The sequence below is a fragment of the Pocillopora damicornis genome, chromosome 8 (genome assembly GCF_964200805.1).
Source record: "Pocillopora damicornis chromosome 8, jaPocDami1.2, whole genome shotgun sequence".
NCBI classification, from domain to species: Eukaryota; Metazoa; Cnidaria; class Anthozoa; order Scleractinia; family Pocilloporidae; genus Pocillopora; species Pocillopora damicornis.
This window is the reverse complement of record NC_142677.1, coordinates 11,222,764-11,240,404: the sequence shown is the minus strand read 5'-3', so window position 1 is coordinate 11,240,404 and position 17,641 is coordinate 11,222,764. Positions and strand designations below refer to the sequence as shown.

Below are 17,641 nucleotides of genomic sequence, written 5' to 3'. Positions count from 1 at the left end.
AATATTTTACTTATTTTAAAATCCTTATAAGAGAAGAATGACTATGAAGTTAAGTGAATTGAAATAAATTTATTTTGTTGTGCTGCACTGTGCACCAGGAACATGCATCCAATCCCCTCCTAAAACACTCAACAAAAACAGCATGATACCAGCACAAGCTGTGGTATAACTCAAATAATAAATAACAACTTTAAAACACAATTGAAATTCACATCTAACTGTAGATATTGATAGAAAATATAACATTCTCATAACCAAAATATTTGTTACTTTAATTGAGAACAGCCATGGAAGCAAAGTCATGCAAACAATGAGCTGGAACTGATATTGAGAAGATTTAGTTATTTTGTATATCTGAAATGCTGCCTTTCAACTTAATGTAACTAGAGCCATGATATATATACATGGCCAAAGGTGTGTGAGTAATTTGCATATCTGGCGTGATTGAAGTAATGCATGAGGCTTGTGGACGAACCTCAAAAGCTTTAAGTGTTTCATCATATCCTACCGTTTCTAGACGTATTACATCATGGTCTACATCATCAAACTGGATGGCCAAATAGCATTTATCCTCTATATATTTTGTTCCATGAAGTTTAATCCATTTAAATGATTTCACATTTATTTATTGAATTTGGATCAAGAGCAAGAGTGGAAGAAATCCTGTCCTTTATTCTTGACAATTCTTCTCCTTTGGGATGTTGCACAGGACCATATTTCATTACCCTTAAATATTGAACCAGCACTGCAATTCATGGCTGCCTTCTTTTGATGGTGATTGGATAAGGATAAACAAATGTTCTTCAAATTCAGTATTTTCTTAAGGTCTTTGAAGTATTGATGTTTTGCCTCAAAACGCATGGCCTACAAGTTTATCAGTGGACCAAGAAGAAGCATAACTTTTGGAAAATGTGTAAGGTAGTGCTGCTTTGGAGTAAAAGGTTGTTCAGGAAAAAGTTCATTGAAGAGTCTCAAATATTCAGCAACATTTTCCTCTAGCTATGCTATGGTTTCAAGGCTAACAACTGATGCAAAGCAAATTTCTGTAATGTCACTTAACAAAATGTATAGCTCCCAGTGGCTGTCAGAAAAGTTAATACTGTCTCCAACAACAAACAGAAAAATGCGAAAGAGTAAACAACATTTTGCTGCATCTTGATTCAGAGTTGTAGAACCATGGAGATCTTTTTCACATATATAGTTGGGCTTATCAGTTATTTCCATGTAACTATATGGGATACTTTGAATGGCACTGTTTATTGTTGCAAGACTGGTTACTTTAGTGTCAATATAATGTTTTATAAGAGCTTGTAATGTTAGGGGTGGAACTCCCTCTAAGAGAACATGCATAACATCTGGAGGAGTTTGTTTAAACATATCGAAGTGTGGAAAGTCAGTGAGGATACTTTTCCTGTTAATACCATGACTGGTTCTGTAGTGGTCCTCAAGGGTCTGAGTGGCTCCACTGATCACACTACATTGCTCTAAATGCTTCTTGAGTGTTTATGCCTCAAAATTTTCCTCTCTGAATCCATTTTGCATGGCATTATTATCAGCATTACAAAACCTGCACTTTCTGAGGGCACCACCCACTGATTCCTTCAAACCAATAGCTTTGTGAGCAGTTGGATTATCTGCTACATATGCCACCAAAGATGCTCTCATACATATTGTCTCACCATCTTTCAAATTGATTGGATACCCATCTGGCATGCTGTGTTGCTTCAAGTCATTCAGGAAGGGTTCAAGAATGATGTCAAACCCATAGGTAGCAATATCCTCAGACTTCACCACTGCAAAAAGATTGATTGCATCAAGAACACTGCAATATTTTGTGGGGAAGTTACTTACCAAGTAGTAAAACAATAAAAGCTTGTGTTTCTTTACCCTAGTGCCCACAGCATTACACCGTTCTATTTCATCACTATACAGGATAAGCCCTAATGTGTTTCCATCAATAGCAAAGAGAGGGTGATTGGATAAGACTACACCATCCTGAAGAAATTCCAGTTTGCTATCAGATCGATTATAGTTAGACTGCAACAGTGCTTTTCTCAACTCTTTATCAGACAATAAAGCTTCCAAGTTCTTAATGAGAGGAATAAAACAATAAGTGTGCTTCTTCAACAACTGATGATTCTTTTTTCTGCCATGTCCTCTGGTCCTTGAAAGTGTTGTTCCAAGAGTCCTCTGTACTGGTTGCTACAACAAAATAGATTATGAAAATCATTCCAGGTCATTTATATTTTTAGAACTGAGAAACTTGTCGCATTTCAATGCTCATTCTTTCATATTTTTTTTTCCATAACTGTCTCCCTTCAGTTTCTTGTTCTCCATTTTTAATAGTTCTCAATAATGTTTTGTATTTAATGACCTATATACCAGTGAGAGTACTCTTGGATGTGGAAAATACATGTATAAATAATAAACAGAATGACCATTACTTTTTTTAAAACAACAAAGGTCTCAAAAACAAACAGTTTGCTGAATATTTAGGAGGCAAGCAGAGAGTGCTAACTATTAATTACTCTTAATTAGTCCTCAAAAGTACATACCACAACATTGAAGTGTTGGTTGATAAATTGATTTCTCAGCCAATTGCTGTGGCAGCGTTTAAATGGGGGAAATCACTTAAGTCCAAACAGTCACTAATATCAACTCTGTTTTCCAATTTCCTCTTGACTCTTTGGCCAGCTAACAACACATTGTCCTAGCAGATTTGCGTAGTATAGCTCATAACAGATTTAAGAGCACTTTGAGGTAGTCCGTATTCCTCTCTCATGCTAAAAAACAACAACAAACAATCTCACTTGTAAATCGTTCGAGCAGCACGCCCCTCCCCCCCCTTCCCGGCACACTGTTACTTTTCATCTGGTCATCCAACTCATTTGGATCGATGCCCGTTTCATGAGCAGTAGCTAACTTTCCAGATTCGTCGGCTTCCTCCACAGTCAAATCAGCTGAGTGTTGCAAACTGTCCTCGTTTCCTTGTTCAGTTGGCACGATAAAGTAATTCCCGTGCACTGGAGGAAGGGTGTGACCTTTGTATACATCGTCGTGCTTTCTACGAACGTGTTTGTAAAAACTGTTGTACTTAAGGAAAACTTTTTGGCAACCTGGTGAGTCCCCGAGACCACAGGTAACTTGAAATTCGTCGTCTGAGTGTACTAAATTCAGGTGAGTGAACAAAATTCGCAAAGATATTGCGCTGAATACGCACGAAAGAAACATACATGTCCACATTTTCGGGAGCCTCGCTCTCAATTCTTCAGAAGGAGACTTGGACCAAGATCTTGACAGCCTCGATTTCAAGATTGCGTAGGTTTTTTTTCTTTATTTTTCCATCGGGCTTGCGGAGAGAAGAATTGTTGACACTTTCACCATCAGATTTGGCGAAAAAACTTCAAGAAGTTGGGTTACCAAAAACGCTAACACAATGCTTAGAAGGTAAGGATTGTATTGAATAGTATGTCGCCTTACTGTTTTGTTAAACAGAACTAGAAAAAAAACAGAACTAGAAAAGTGTCCTGTGAGTGCATAAACGATGTGTTCCTGAGAGACACTTTTCACTTACTAATTAGTGAGAATTATTATTCATTTGGTAATTCTGTGATTTTAGAGGAGACAAGAGGACCTTCCAGACGAGGAAACACGCAGCAGCACTGGAACTGATCAGTTTTCAGTCACAGTGTCATCGCATAGATCATCTCCAATGGCGTCAAGCCCAAGTACTTACAGTGTTTCAAGTGGAAATTTCAACTCTAGTTTCAGATCTCTCTCAATATGATCTCTTTGTTGTTCAGAAACTGTCCTTGGGGAAGGAGGTCCAAAACAAGCTGTAAATTCTAACACGTGTTTGTATAAACCTGTTGATTTACCTGCAGACTTTGAACTACCCGATAAGTTTGGGAAAAAAATTGATCAGACTTTGAAAGAGTGTAAAAAGCCAGGTTCAGTGCCACCTGATGTGATGAAAAGGGTTGTTAGACAGGTAGCTGATCATATTGAAGTAGAGAACCTTAGCCATCCAAAAAGACCATTGAGTGGGTCGCCTGGACTTACTGCTTGAAGTATCCTGGGCTGAAGACAGCTAATCCCCTGGACATCTTTGCCAAATCTTTCAATGAATGGGTAGGTGTAAAACTTGTGTTGCAGTATTTACAGTAGGTCTTTAAAAACAATCTCAATATTAGAATTAATGTTCCTGCATGCAAAGCTATTTGCTTTACTGTCATTGCCTCTAAGGGAGTGCTTGCAGAAAAACTTAGAAGAACGCTACAAAATAAGTGCTACTAGGATAAGTGCAAGTCTGTGGAAGGTGATCATTTTCAACTTGAGGCTAAAAAGCAGAAGACTCTGGAAACAGATGAAGGTAAGTCAGTCATCTGACAGTGCTGGAAATAATTTTTCTTGTTGAGCAAAACACAGGTTCTTTCAAATCTTTATTTTGGCTGAACATACTGAAAACTTCTGGGACATTAATTAGTACAATTTTGCATTTTATGTAATTACCATCCACAATGTTAAATGATAAGGGTCAGGAAATTTTGTTATCTGTCTATCCTCTGAAGGAACTCCTATAAATGTGGATGATAATACTAGTTTGGAAAGGCACAGAGGAAGAGTGAAAGAAAAATTCACCAAATGAGGAGGTAGTGAAAGAACTGATGACTGCTGAGTTCATCAAGTATAGAATTCTCATTAAACAACTTGATGTCAGGACAAGAGTTAGGGAGACCTTGACAAAATATCCTATTCTTGCTAATGGATATCAGGTACACTGAGTTACTGTATGCTAGTTATCTAACTCATAATGAGTACACAAGGCTGATAAAATACTTTTGTGATTAGGTCAGTCAAGAGGCATACATGTAATATATGTTTTCCATTTGTGTTTTAGAAATGACTATTTCAAAATGAATGATCATGACCTGTTTTTATGGTCCTTCAAATGCCATAAGCTGTTTACCACATGACCCATTACTGACACTTACATGTATGTTTGATACAAAAAAAAATAGAAATCCTGAAAACTATTTTCCTATTGTTTTCTTTAGCTTTCCAGGTAGAAGAGGAATTAGAAAGAATTTTAAAATTCAAAAAGAAAGTTACAGGACAAGTAGAACAAATGCTTTCTAACTGGAGAAGGCAAGTTGTCAAATTAAAAGCATTTCGCTCTCAGAGGTTCAGTATTGCTGAGCAGGAAGTCACAGGTAAAGTACCACAACAAATTTCATGGTGTATAAAAATAAAAAAATTTGCCAGAATTCTGGCTAGTTTACAGTATTGTGACAACAAATTCCTGTCTGTCTAAAGTGTTTAAGACATTCTTTCAGGTCTGTCAGATAAAGTAACAATGAATAAAGGGTGACAGTCCAAAAATGCTTTGAACTTTTTGACTGGGAGCGTGTCATCTCTCCACTGAGGTCTTTGTTTTACTTAGCCCCTCTGTCTGATGTCTGTGTTTATAGCGGACTATTTAATCATGTTTAATTGTTGCAGTGTGACAATGTTGATTTATGCAACATGGCAGCAGTGTTAGCTTTCCTTTTGTAGTAATATTTGTTGCATCTAACAAAATAATTTGTTGTTAATTTTTGTATTTTGTAGATACTGATGTGCTGAATAACTTCAGTAAAGTATTTCCAACAGTCTGTAAAAAGAAAAAAGGAGCTGCTCAAAGTCATTCTCCTTTTGTCAAGCTGACGTCCTCTGAGGTAAAATTGCATTCCTAGTATGTTTCTTTACTGAAAACTGAGTGTACAAAGTTTAGCTGGTTGTACTTTAAAGAGCAATAATTAGAAATGTCTCCCTGTGAATCATGTCCTTCTTTGCATTTTACTTCAAGGAAAGTCCAACATATTTGTCTGCAGCAAAAGAGCCAAACATTCTAGTCCATGATGATAAAGACAGTGCAGATGATAATCCAAACAGCCCATACAGTCTTATGATTGGAGAACATTTATACTGTCAAGTTACCAAAAGTGAGAATACATTAGGCCACTGTTTAATTCAACTTCTTTCCCTGTATTAAATTTACCACCTTGAATACCCACAAAGATTCAGAAACATTTATTTTTATCTACAAAAGTTTGTTTTAGGAGATCATAAGCTCCTTTGTGCACCACAGTCATCAATAAGCTACCACAAGTCAATTCAATCATACCCTATTTGGTTTTTGCCAACTTACTCTGAGTAGAGTAGTATCAGAGAAGTCCCTGTTGATAAAGATACACTATTGCATTCAACTTAATTGAGAGAATGCATGAGTGTCACACCATAACTTCAATTTTTAGACTTGCTTTGAAAGCAACTTCATGTTCAAAGCTCCCTTTACAGCTTTATGTTCATATCAACTTGATATTGTTTGAGATACTCACAAGTAATTTAAATTATATACATACAAATATATAGCTGTTTTATAGTAGAGCTAGTTTACAGCACAGATGCAATCAGAGGCTCAAATTTAGTGGTAGTGATTGGAATCATCCAAATTTTTTATTGCCTTAGAGCTAACATAGTATGTTGTGGTGATTCTGGAAGTTTAAAGTTTGAACTCTATTCTCCAGATTCAATCAGTGTTGCTGGACCAGGTGTAAACTAGCCCTAGCTGATGTTGTTGTACTTATTGTTGGTCTTGATATAGTTATAGGCTTAATCAAGAGCCTTTGATGTTCATAATGATAGATGTACAATTTTATATAATGATTGCTGAGGTTGGTTCCAACCAAAAGTTGAGATGACAGTCTTGGAATTTTTTAAATTTTAAAAACTATTGCTGTGTAAGTCTTGTTATCATTCAAGACAAAAGTAAAAATTGTTGTTTTTCATTCCATGGTGTGCAATTTTTATTTTGCTTGGATTTTTCCTTGTAGATTAATAGATTTTTGAAGCATTCACCTCTTTTTTTATACCATCACAAACATTTGCATTTTAACTTCCCAAAATGTTAGCAAGCAATGAACAAAACATTCCTTTTTTAACAAGAGGGCTTCCTTTGACTGAAGTGCATAGTCTTTAGAAAAAGGGGGTATCCCCTTAAACTAGGGGATATATCCATTAACAAAGGCTTATTGTCACATCATTGTATGGGTGTGACACTTAATCTGGGCTAGGCTATTTCCTGCACTTAGGTTTACAGCCTACTTAATGAGGAAATTCTTCTCTTAAATTTGATTAAGTGACACTTGATCAAATATCTTTAGATCTTTTAAATTTGGTGAACAGTTGTTGACCAAGTTAGTTAACAGCCTTAATTAAGCTCAAGGCAAGGCCATAAATTCTAGTAATATCGTTTTACTCTACCTGACTGAGGGTTTTCACCCTCAACTTAAGAGAGAATGACTCAACCCACGGACAGCCATTTAAGAGTTTTACTCTTAAAAATAAGAGTTTTTAACTGAAAATGGGAAACTACTTTTTGCGGTGTAATTATGAAATCACGGGAAAAGTAAGAAAAACAACAGGCTTTTTGGCTATAAACTTCCTTTGCCCAGTGAACATTCCTGGAGTAGTTTGTTCCTGCTGGGAACTCCGATGTTTCTAGAGAATTAAGAAATTTGTTTTCGCGTTTGGCATACCAAGGTTAGCCGTCTCAAGAATGTGATTCGACCAGTACGTCAAACTCAAAATGATCTCAATGATCTCAGTAATGACTTATATTAAGATTTATCGCTGACATGAGAAATTGACCCGGGTTTTTTCCTCCCGCTTCACATGAAAAGACGAGAATTTCTCTGAAGTTTTGCTATCAACGGTCTGCAATATGCCAACCTCATCGACCATGCGACCTTTCGACACTCGTCTTAAACAGAACTAGAATTACTCTTTTCCTAGATTCTTTATATCTCAATACGATTATGCAGTCTAAGATGTTAAGAGAAATACCACATTCAGAGCAATTTAAAGGTCTTCGGAACTTGATAGCTTTGCAATGTTTGTGTTTGAGTCGACTGAGTAGATGTGCATAACCCAGTTCAAAGGAAGTAAGTACGCTAGCGCTTCCAGTTTTAAAAATCTCAAAAATATCTCCTCAACTTCAATCTCCTCAAAACAGTTAACTTGGATGCAGTTTTCCTCGCTCACGTCGAGTCATGTCTTACTTAAGTCATTGTGACGTAGATAATCAGGAAACTACTGAACGACTCAAGTAATCAGTTTCTTTCGTCGCGCTTCACTTAAATGCTAACATAGACCTCTGGAAAATTGACTGACCTTCCCCTCAAAATGCGGTCTTTGTCAAGACAGATTCTTTCTTTAATGATGATCACAATTATCTGTGTCAGAGTTGCAAGTTGTAAGTTTCTTGACTTTTTTTAAGTACCTTTTCGTTGGAAGTGCTTTAAGTATTCTTTTTTAATTCCTCACCGGTTCTGAGCATCGTTGTTGAGTTATGTTATGTTAGAACTCGGGCTCAGCTTGCAAAGCGATAGTGTTGAACGACAAGCGGCAAGAAATGTCGCCCACTTGTCCTTTAGTCGTTCATCAGGAAAACGTTAAGTTTTCGGACTGATACCTTTTAACGGTTTTAACCAGAGCGCGCCATGTCGCGCCAAAGAGAATTTAAGAATTTGTTCATGCTTAGCGTGCGTACATCGAGTTATGGATGCACGCGGAAAGTTTGAAGAGCACGAAAAATGTGTAAGAGTAGCTCGAGGCGCAGCCGAGAGCAACTCTAGCTTTTTGAGTGCTCTCCAAACTTCCCAAGTGCATCCATAACTCGATATACGCACAGCTAAAAGCACGAGCAAATTATTTTATAACAGAGCGACAACAACGATCTGCACGAAGAAGCCTTTTATTGAAAATTCTCACTACGCACAAAAAAAAGTAAACAAACGTCCCTATTGGCTGGTCAAAAACACGCCACATTTTATACTTTGGTTTGACCGATAATTGTGAATGAAAAGCTCAAAATTTACGGGGAAAATGGAGAAAATCAAAGCCAGATGAATTCAAGTGTCACTAAAAAATTTTTTAAAAGTCAAAGACCCGAAGTTATCAAGGGTTTTGATTGTTCAAAGTAATGTTTACGATTCCGACAAGTTTGCGAAACGTGCAACTTGCGAGTTTTTTTCGGCTTTTTTGTTGCTTGTTGGATCAGGACCAAAAAGGTCAATGCCGATAGAAAAATTGGGTAGTTCTTCGCTGGTTTCTTTCATATTTCAAAGAGAAGGGAAACTGCACTGCAGCTTAACAGGACGAAAACTGAAGCCAGGTTAAAAAAATGCTCATGTCACCTTATTTACGCACTGGCGTCCGTAAATAAAGATTTTGTTCATAGCGGCTCAATAGGACTTACATAGTGCAAGCACGCGCACTATGTTATAAATTTAGTTTGTTTTAGAAGGTTTACGTGCCATTTCTCGAGTCACCATGGTCAGAATAGTTTTAAATTCGTTTCGACCTAAGAAGTAGAAAGACAAGTAACCAGAGCAAGACTAAGTTTGTAACTTGAAAATTGCGGCTCGCACCTCTCCATTGCGAGGTTAAAAACGGCCATCTTCTAGTAAAACGTATCCCTTGCCGATGAAATGTCCCTGTTATAGTTACACCAAACAACACTCACTGTTGCACATGTCAAGTTTAGCTTCTTAACAAATCATCTCCAAATTCACCTTAGCATGCGTCGGTGACAAAGATTGTAAAGGGGATCAGCGGTGTTTCAAGGGCGCCTGCAGAAAATCAGGTAAGAATGTTCCTAAGCTGCTCTATTAGTGACTTTTTATAACCATTGGCTGTTTTGAGATAAATAGTTTGTCATGTAGGAGAAAGAGAGAGGGATCTCGCTTTGCTTTGACTTACGAATTTCAATTTAAAAAGTCATCATGATAATAATTTAATAATAATAATTTAATAATGATAATTTAATAATAATAATTTAATAATAATAATTTAATAATAATAATAGTAAGTTAAGAACATGGTCCTGGATGATCCCTATTTTCTTTTAAGGAAATCTAGATCAATGTACCAAGCCTAGCGACTGCCATGAAGATGCCGTATGCCATCGAGAAAAGTGCCATTGCAGGGGACACACAGTAGGGGGAGGATTTGATTGTAAAGGTACTGTAATTGCAAATTCTAAAAGCTCAAAAATGTACGCAGGGGAATGAAGAATTGCTGCTGGAATTTTTGAGAACTAACCGTGCCAACAAAACGATTTATCTCCTTTCACTGTTTGCCAATTGAGTGGTCCTATGTGTCAGGATATCAAATTCTTGCCAGACTTTTCAATTCTTGTATCCCCAACTTCCTGTTCAGAATTTCTGTAAGAGTATATGCTGGCCCATACTGTTATTTTATAAGATTTTGACTATACTAAAAACTATTCGACATTCAGCCTCTAAAAATTAAATTTAAGCTGTTAGAGCTCTCCCGTAGGCAATAAACCAACTCCCAAGAGGAAATAACTCCTGATACCTGCGGTGGAATTTAGGTAAAACCCCATAGCAAATTTTAAGCAAAAACTAAGAGCTGCTTCTGCTAATTATCATGAAAATAGGAACAGAAATACACACTCACACAACAGTTTTTGAATCCCCCCCCTACCCCGGATCCACTCAAATAAGTCAAGGGTTTCACACATGTGCATTGGTAACCCTGGTATGCACTCATGCACGCTGGTGCCCCTGCATCTTGGCTTTCACATTGATGCAATGTAATGTTTATGTCCATTTTGTTTTGTATTGTAGCCTCTCTTCCCTGTCCAAAAGAATACCATTGTGACTCTAACGCCCTCTGTGTTGTTGATCCCAAGTATCCCAAGAATCCATACTGCAGATGTCATCTGGATTTTAAGAAGTCTAATGATGGTACTTGTGTAGGTATGATGTCAATATTCATAAAATGAACTCGCTTTAAAGCGACGAGGTCAGCGGAGAAAAAATGGGCTCTCATTTTCGTTCCTTCTTCTTTCAATTTCTACCAATACCTCGACAGATATCAGCAATCATGGCGGCTTCTACGCTCTCGTTTTGATGCAACCCTGGGGTCTAAAGTTTCCCTGAGGATGACTCAGTTTTTTAAGAGTACCACTGTAATCAGAAATTGACTTTGATCCTTTATCGTTTATTCATTTTATTTACTTTTTAGAAATGAATGAGTGCGAGAAGATAGGCAACCCGTGTTATGGCCGACGAGGATGTAAGCAAGTGGATGGCAACTATGGTTGCTTCTGTATGGATGGTTTCACTGAGGTTTTGGATAAATATGAAACAATTTGCAAAGGTGATATTAATCTTTAGTTCATGAAGAACTGCCTTCTCCGTGAATAAATTCTCATTTCTCTGTTAGCAATAATATCTTTATCTCGTTTAGCACAGTTATATTTTATAAGTGCGAAATGTTTCTTTCGGCGAAATGAAAGGTTGCATTTTTGGGTTGGGAAGGCAGATGGAACCACAGGAGGGAGGAGATTTACGCCTTTTATCTTTGTTAATTTTTTACTTGCAGATATAGACGAATGTAAGAGCCCGAACACATGCTCAGCTAACTCTCACTGCACAAACACGGAGGGTGCTTTTAAATGTGATTGTAAGGCAGGATTCCAGAAGACTGCTGACGGAGTTTGCGAGAGTAGGTACTCCAGGAAAGTCCATATTCAGCACATAGGAAACACTTTGCCCAATGTCTCTTAACACTTTACACCCTAACATCAGCATGCACATTCTTCATACTGTTCTCCAGGCATTTCCTTAGGTGGCATAAAGGAGAATTTGTTTAACAATCACGAGCTTCTTTTGTTGGTGATCAGCTACTTTAGCCTCCTGAATATTTGATCCAGGGTTGATATACTATAAGGAGAAACTAGATGGTAGTAACTGGGGATCAGAAGGTGAATCTGGGGCGACCAACGGTTAAAACACGGTACAAAAGTTCCTTGCTTTGAAATACAGCTGATGAACTCATCAAACGGTCGAAAGGGTACTCTCAGGAGGCACCAAAAGAAGTAAGTCAGAGAGTGAGAGAGTAAGCCAGGGTAAGGTTTGTTGAGGCGCGAACCTTTTTTTTTCCTGCAACATTTAAGTGCTTTAGAATAGTCCTAGTTCCACCTTTTAATCGCTAAATGTACATTGCGTGAAAATTAAGAATTTGTTCACGCTTAGCGTGCGTATATCGAGTTATGGATGCACGCGGGAAGTTTGGAGAGCACGAAAAATACGTAAGAGTACCCTAAGCAACTCTAGCTTTTTGAGTGCCCTCCAAACTTCCCAAGTGCACCCATAACTCGATATACGCACAGCTAAAAGCATGAGCAAATTCTTTTATGACAGAGCAACGATGAACAAAAAATGCTCACGTCATCTTATTTATGCACGGGCGTGCGTAAATTAAAAGATTTTGTTCATAGCGGCTCAATAGAACTTACATAGGACAAGCACGCGCGCTATGTTATAATAACAATTGTTTTCTTTCACAAAAGAGGAATGTGCTTGCCTTCCAAATGGAGAATGCAATGATGAAGGAAGATGCTCTTGTTTTCCTGGATATTTTGAATATAGGAAAGGACAATGCGAAGGCAAGTTACAACCACATCAGATTAAATCATCTTCAGATTTATTGAGACAGATGAACGGGAACAGTTTCCATAAGATTCATGGCATGTAGGTACTTAGATAAATGGCTTCATAGTCAGCTTGTATGAGCTGAAAAATCCAAAATTTCCACTGCGGCCTGGGTCCAGTTCCCGGAACTGGTGTCACATGTGGGTTGAGCTTTTTGTTGGTTTACGTCCCTGCTCCGAGGGTTTTCTCCGGCTCCGAGGGTTTTCCTGCGGGTCCTTCGGTTTTCCCACGGGTCCTTCGGTTTTCCCGCAGGTCCTCCGGTTTTCCTGCGGGTCCTTCGGTTTTCCTCCCTTCATAAAAACGAACATTCCAAATTTCAGTTGGACATGGATGGTCACAGTGGACAACAAGAGCCACCTTATGGAGTGTCCATTGCTGAATCTCATCATTATTGTTATTATTTTTATAACTATTACTGTTATTTTTATAACAATCGTTATTGTTGACTGCAGGCTTCATCGACACTGTTATGGGAATGGTTATGGTCAATGTTATCGTTACAGTTATCATTGTTGTGGTAGTTTTCGTTATAATGTTAACATTATTCATGTTATTGTTACTTACGTAATTGTGTCAATAACAAAATGCTAGAATATGACTGGTTCTTAACAGCTCTCGTTTGTGGTATAATCATCATGTAACCAAAACAATTTCCTCAAGAGTGATGGGTGCATTAGCTACTGTATTTTTCACTAATTATTCTTTAGAATTGTAATCGCACAATGAGTCGGCTGTAATCGGACACCTGTAATCGGACGGTTAGAGCAGCCAATCATACTAAGTCCACTCAGCTAAATTCATCAATCACAAACTGATTACAATAACCATACAACAACTACATACCCTACAAAACTGGGGAATTTCCAAAATGGAGGAATTTTTTAGTTAAGACAATGTCTCTACTGGGGATGTTTTCTCAAATAGATGTACTTGATTTTTTAAATTATTTTCATGTTACGATTGACAAGTCGGACTCCCGCTTTGCGGTCGTCCGATTTTGTAACCTCTCGCATGATTACAGATCGAATTGAACTCCACTCGGTCCTATTACCATCATTCATTAAAATTATCATAACTGTTGTTACAGTTATTTTTGCCATCTGTCACCAAGATACAAGGAGGTGAGGGTTGGTCGAGAATGGGCTACTCCGTTTTTGAGTAATATGTAAAACTGAAACTATGCTTCTAAATTCAAGCTTTTACTTAAACAAACTTTAGATTGACGATGAATGCTTTATATAGTCTCGTTTGCTGTTTAAAAGGAAGGAATGATCTCAGTTACGTGAACACAATTTATCATCTTTCATTTTAGACATAAACGAATGTGCTGCTGACGAGTCTCCCTGCACTGATGATGGCACTGAATGTAGAAACCACCGAGGGTGGTTTTCTTGTCCCTGTAAACTAGGATTTGTGAAGAGATATGATAAATGTGTTGAGGAAGGTACGTTTTTAAAACTTTTCACATAAACGACGTAGTTGTCTCAATCGCGACCATAAGATCAGTCAAAAGAGTGTTACAAGCAAGCGTGAACGAGAGAACCGTAAGGCCTATTCACACCATAGCTTAAACATGTTTTAAAGATGTTATGTTAAACGAGGTTGAAATTTTTCTTCTCCGTAGAAGCTGCTGAAACCGATGTTTGTCGACTTCAAATGTAGTGCAATGAAAAAAAAAAGTTGCGATTACTTGAATCCCAAGGAAAATTCACCTTTTCAGTTCTCTGTTTCTAATTTTCTTTCATTTCAAAACGGTTCAAATAAAAATGTTTTTCTGTGGTGTGAATGGGGTTTTAATCGCAAAGATAACATACGTCTTAAGATGTTTTTCCGCAAAATTAGACTGAGGAGCATACCGATTTAATGAGATGCCTGTAACAACTTATCATTCTCTAAGAGATAAATTGTACTATCGTCATATTTATTGTAGTTATTATCATTAGTAGGAAAATTGTTAGTACAGTATATTAAAATTATCATTTTTTTTGCTATTTCCGTTCGCGGGATTTTCCCAAATTAAACGTCATAAAAACGTCCCTCCGAGGAAACGTTTTTCAATTTGAAGAAAACGCAAAGTATGCATTTTTACTTCAGCTTAATCTGGCAACCATTTTAAGAGGATCTGTGATGTAGATTAAGGGACATATGAGAAATATCTAATGGATTATTGCAATTAAGTGCTCAAAAGAAACGATTGGTGAGAGCGCATGGAGCAATTTTCAACTGAGCGTCAAAAGTCATCCGGGATTACTTTTAATTAGTTTACTTCGTTTTGTAAATCGATAAGAACCAACCAACCAATCACGACTCGTTCTTCCGGGTTCTCCCATGCTTTAGATAGCTCGGTTGTTTGGCTTTGGGTTCTCATTGGCTCTTAGAGATATAATTCTCTCTTCTGATGGGTCGTTGCGATACCTTTGGTTTTGAGTTTACGACTCCATCAAAAACATTCCTTTCCCCCCCCCCACACCAATATCAGTATCTGGGCAACTGCCCACCTACCCCTCCCCTAACCCAAAAACAGTCAATTAATAACAAGTTAGGGTTAATGTTGGGTTAGGGGAGGGGTAGGTGGGTAGTTGCCCAGATACTGATATTGATCCAACGTTCCAATGGGGAGTGTGATAAGCTCTACACTTCGGAAAGAGATTCATAAATATTATCAACAAAGCACGATCAGGGGAGGGGTAGGTGGGCAATTTCCCAGATACCGATATTGATCTAATCCTACTGGGAGGACGTAGTCTCGAGTCCCGCTTGACAGTACAGACGTAGCGCAGCAAGGGCTTTTCACTACAGAACATTTCAAATCCACCATATCCAATGATGCATTTTTGAAAATGCAAATTTGCCTCTTTTCAAGCTGAGAAAGAAGAGGAGGAATGTAATTGCGCAGAGAATGAAGAGTGTTATCACGGAGAATGCATAGGTAAGGAAGGATATTTTAACCCAATTGACGGTAATGTCGCAATCTGATCGGTCAATATTCCGTTGTCGATCTCTAAGAATACAAACAACGCTTCTCGCATCAACGTGTCACGCTCTAAGAGAATCGTTTTATTTGACGTCGATATTATCGTAAAAAAACAAATCGACAGTGCTTTATCTGCGTCTCGTTGAGTTCGCAACATTGTGACCACTGATGACGAATATCGTTGTCAATATGAGAACAGAGCACGCTAAACCATTGTCGATTTGTTGAAGATACGAATTTACCCGAAGTATGTGTTGGAGGACGTAAGTAAGAGAGATAGTTATTGCTTCCAAATAGTTGATTGTAAAAAAGCGTCGAATTGATACTTTTCCAATCATCAAAATGACTGTATCCGAAAAAAAGTCGAAAATGATCATGAACTAGTATTTTAAGATGCTTTCTTCTGCAAGTGGAAAAAAATGCCTGTCCTAATGGGACAGCTAGATAAGACTACAAATCAAACTATTCAAAACCAGAACGCATGCTTCTATTAAGGACAATTTCCTTAATTCCAAGGTTACTTTGTTAATTCATCTGAAGATTGCTTTTTTTTTTTGTCAGAACAATTGTATGCTGAAGTGTAATATTTTACCAAGATGATGAATAAGGTTACTCTGCGTATTTGGCGTTTTGAAAGCTCTCTTTACAAGTGATGTAGATTATGAAACGAAATTTGTTTGTTGTAAAGGATGATCTCGGTTGCTTGACATGCACGCCCGTTTGCAAGGTTAATTTACATCGTATGCATGCCATCTCTCACGAGTTTCATATACATGAGCAAAACACGTTAGAGAAATCCAATGAAAAAATAACTGTACTAGTCTCTGTTTACATTTTGCGCGCAACCGAAAATCTGCAGGATAGGGATGCCTTTGTAACAACCTTTTTGGAGGGTTACAAACATTTTGGCGTCTAATCCCTGCTTATCTTTCTATTCTAATACTTACATATTTTTCTCCACATGCAGATATAAGTCTCCTATACGGTTTAAGCCACTCAGCACACGTTTCAAGTCAGCTAAGTGCATACGTCTTTACACTGATTGGGCACCTGGCCTTCAGTGCATGAAAAACCGTACCTCCTGCTTACTTTGCTGCTGAAGTGCTCACTTTCAACTTTATTTCTGTAAGGCTGGCAATAAATATTAATAAGAAGTGACAATTGAAAGACTCTCTTTGTTGTGATATAAATCACTCGTTACGATTTCAAGAAGTTTTTAAAGTCTCATTTATGCTCGTCACGGTTATTTCCCATTTTAATGACAAATTTTTAAGATTACAATTTCTTCTCCTCTAAAATTCGAGGCATCGCACCCTTTCCTCGTTTCTTCTCTGGGAAGTAATTTAACTTTTAGGTCAAGCGTTTCAGGATATGTTATGGTAAACGTACCGTCTCAGATCTTAGAGGTAGCGTGTGACAATTGTCAAGGTGTGTTTGTATTAAAAACAACGTTTACTTAGCACACAAGTTGTTTGAATTTTTTTCTTAGTATTTGATTACAATTATGTTTATTGTTATTATGACCAAACGTTTATGGTCTACTAAAGGGAAACTTTTCTCCAGAAAACATGTTCAATATTCATCATTGAAAAGTAACTATGAAATTTTGATATTGACCGCATAATCTTATCCGTTGACGATTGTCTCCAAATGCGCTGTAAATTCGATAGTGAAAGGCGCCGTTTTGAATCTTGCCCCGCAGCCTGACTATCTCACTGTAACGCAACAAAGTCTCGCTCCTTTTATGCAAGCTCTTAGCGATCTCCACAAACGATCAGAGGCTACACACAAAAGCATTCTTGACCAGAATACTAAATTTTTGCGGAAACAAGAGCAGAAGTCGATGAACTGTGCATTATAGTTTGGAAATTATAGTTTAATATGGCGGCGTCCGTTGAGGATAATTTTCGATCTCAAGTCGCAATAGGCAGTAAGTTTTTAACATTGTCTTTAAAAGCTAATTGGTGTTTCTTGAGTGTACTTCGTCTCAAGACTTTTATCGTATTGGTCGCGGAGATTAAAATGGGAATACTATTTACGGAACATCACGCGGACATTCTCCAGTTTCAGGAGAATAACCTTCAGTCACCTATTCTTGGTT

At 37.6% G+C, this 17,641-nt stretch overlaps 1 protein-coding gene and 1 pseudogene across 2 annotated transcripts; one reads left to right on the top strand and one right to left on the bottom strand.

The window, feature by feature from the left end:
* Nucleotides 1–49: 49 nt before the first annotated feature.
* Nucleotides 50–2,804, bottom strand: LOC149041365 (uncharacterized; annotated as a pseudogene). Its single transcript, XR_016179391.1, has 2 exons — nt 2,556–2,804; nt 50–2,202 (listed from the first exon to the last, which is right to left on the bottom strand). The product of XR_016179391.1 is annotated as an uncharacterized LOC149041365 (transcript).
* A 52-nt stretch (nt 2,805–2,856) lies between these two features.
* Nucleotides 2,857–17,003, top strand: LOC113681805 (cysteine-rich with EGF-like domain protein 2-A). The gene is made up of 15 exons (XM_089180855.1): nt 2,857–3,447; nt 3,620–4,131; nt 4,246–4,372; nt 5,058–5,213; nt 5,611–5,717; nt 5,849–5,984; nt 9,623–9,688; nt 9,955–10,065; nt 10,695–10,826; nt 11,095–11,229; nt 11,455–11,577; nt 12,425–12,520; nt 13,879–14,010; nt 15,430–15,495; nt 16,508–17,003. The coding sequence occupies exons 4-15, from the start codon at nt 5,129–5,131 to the stop codon at nt 16,606–16,608; spliced, it is 1,290 nt and encodes a 429-aa protein (XP_089036981.1). The 5' UTR covers nt 2,857–3,447; nt 3,620–4,131; nt 4,246–4,372; nt 5,058–5,128; the 3' UTR covers nt 16,609–17,003.
* The last annotated feature ends 638 nt before the right edge of the window (nt 17,004–17,641 follow it).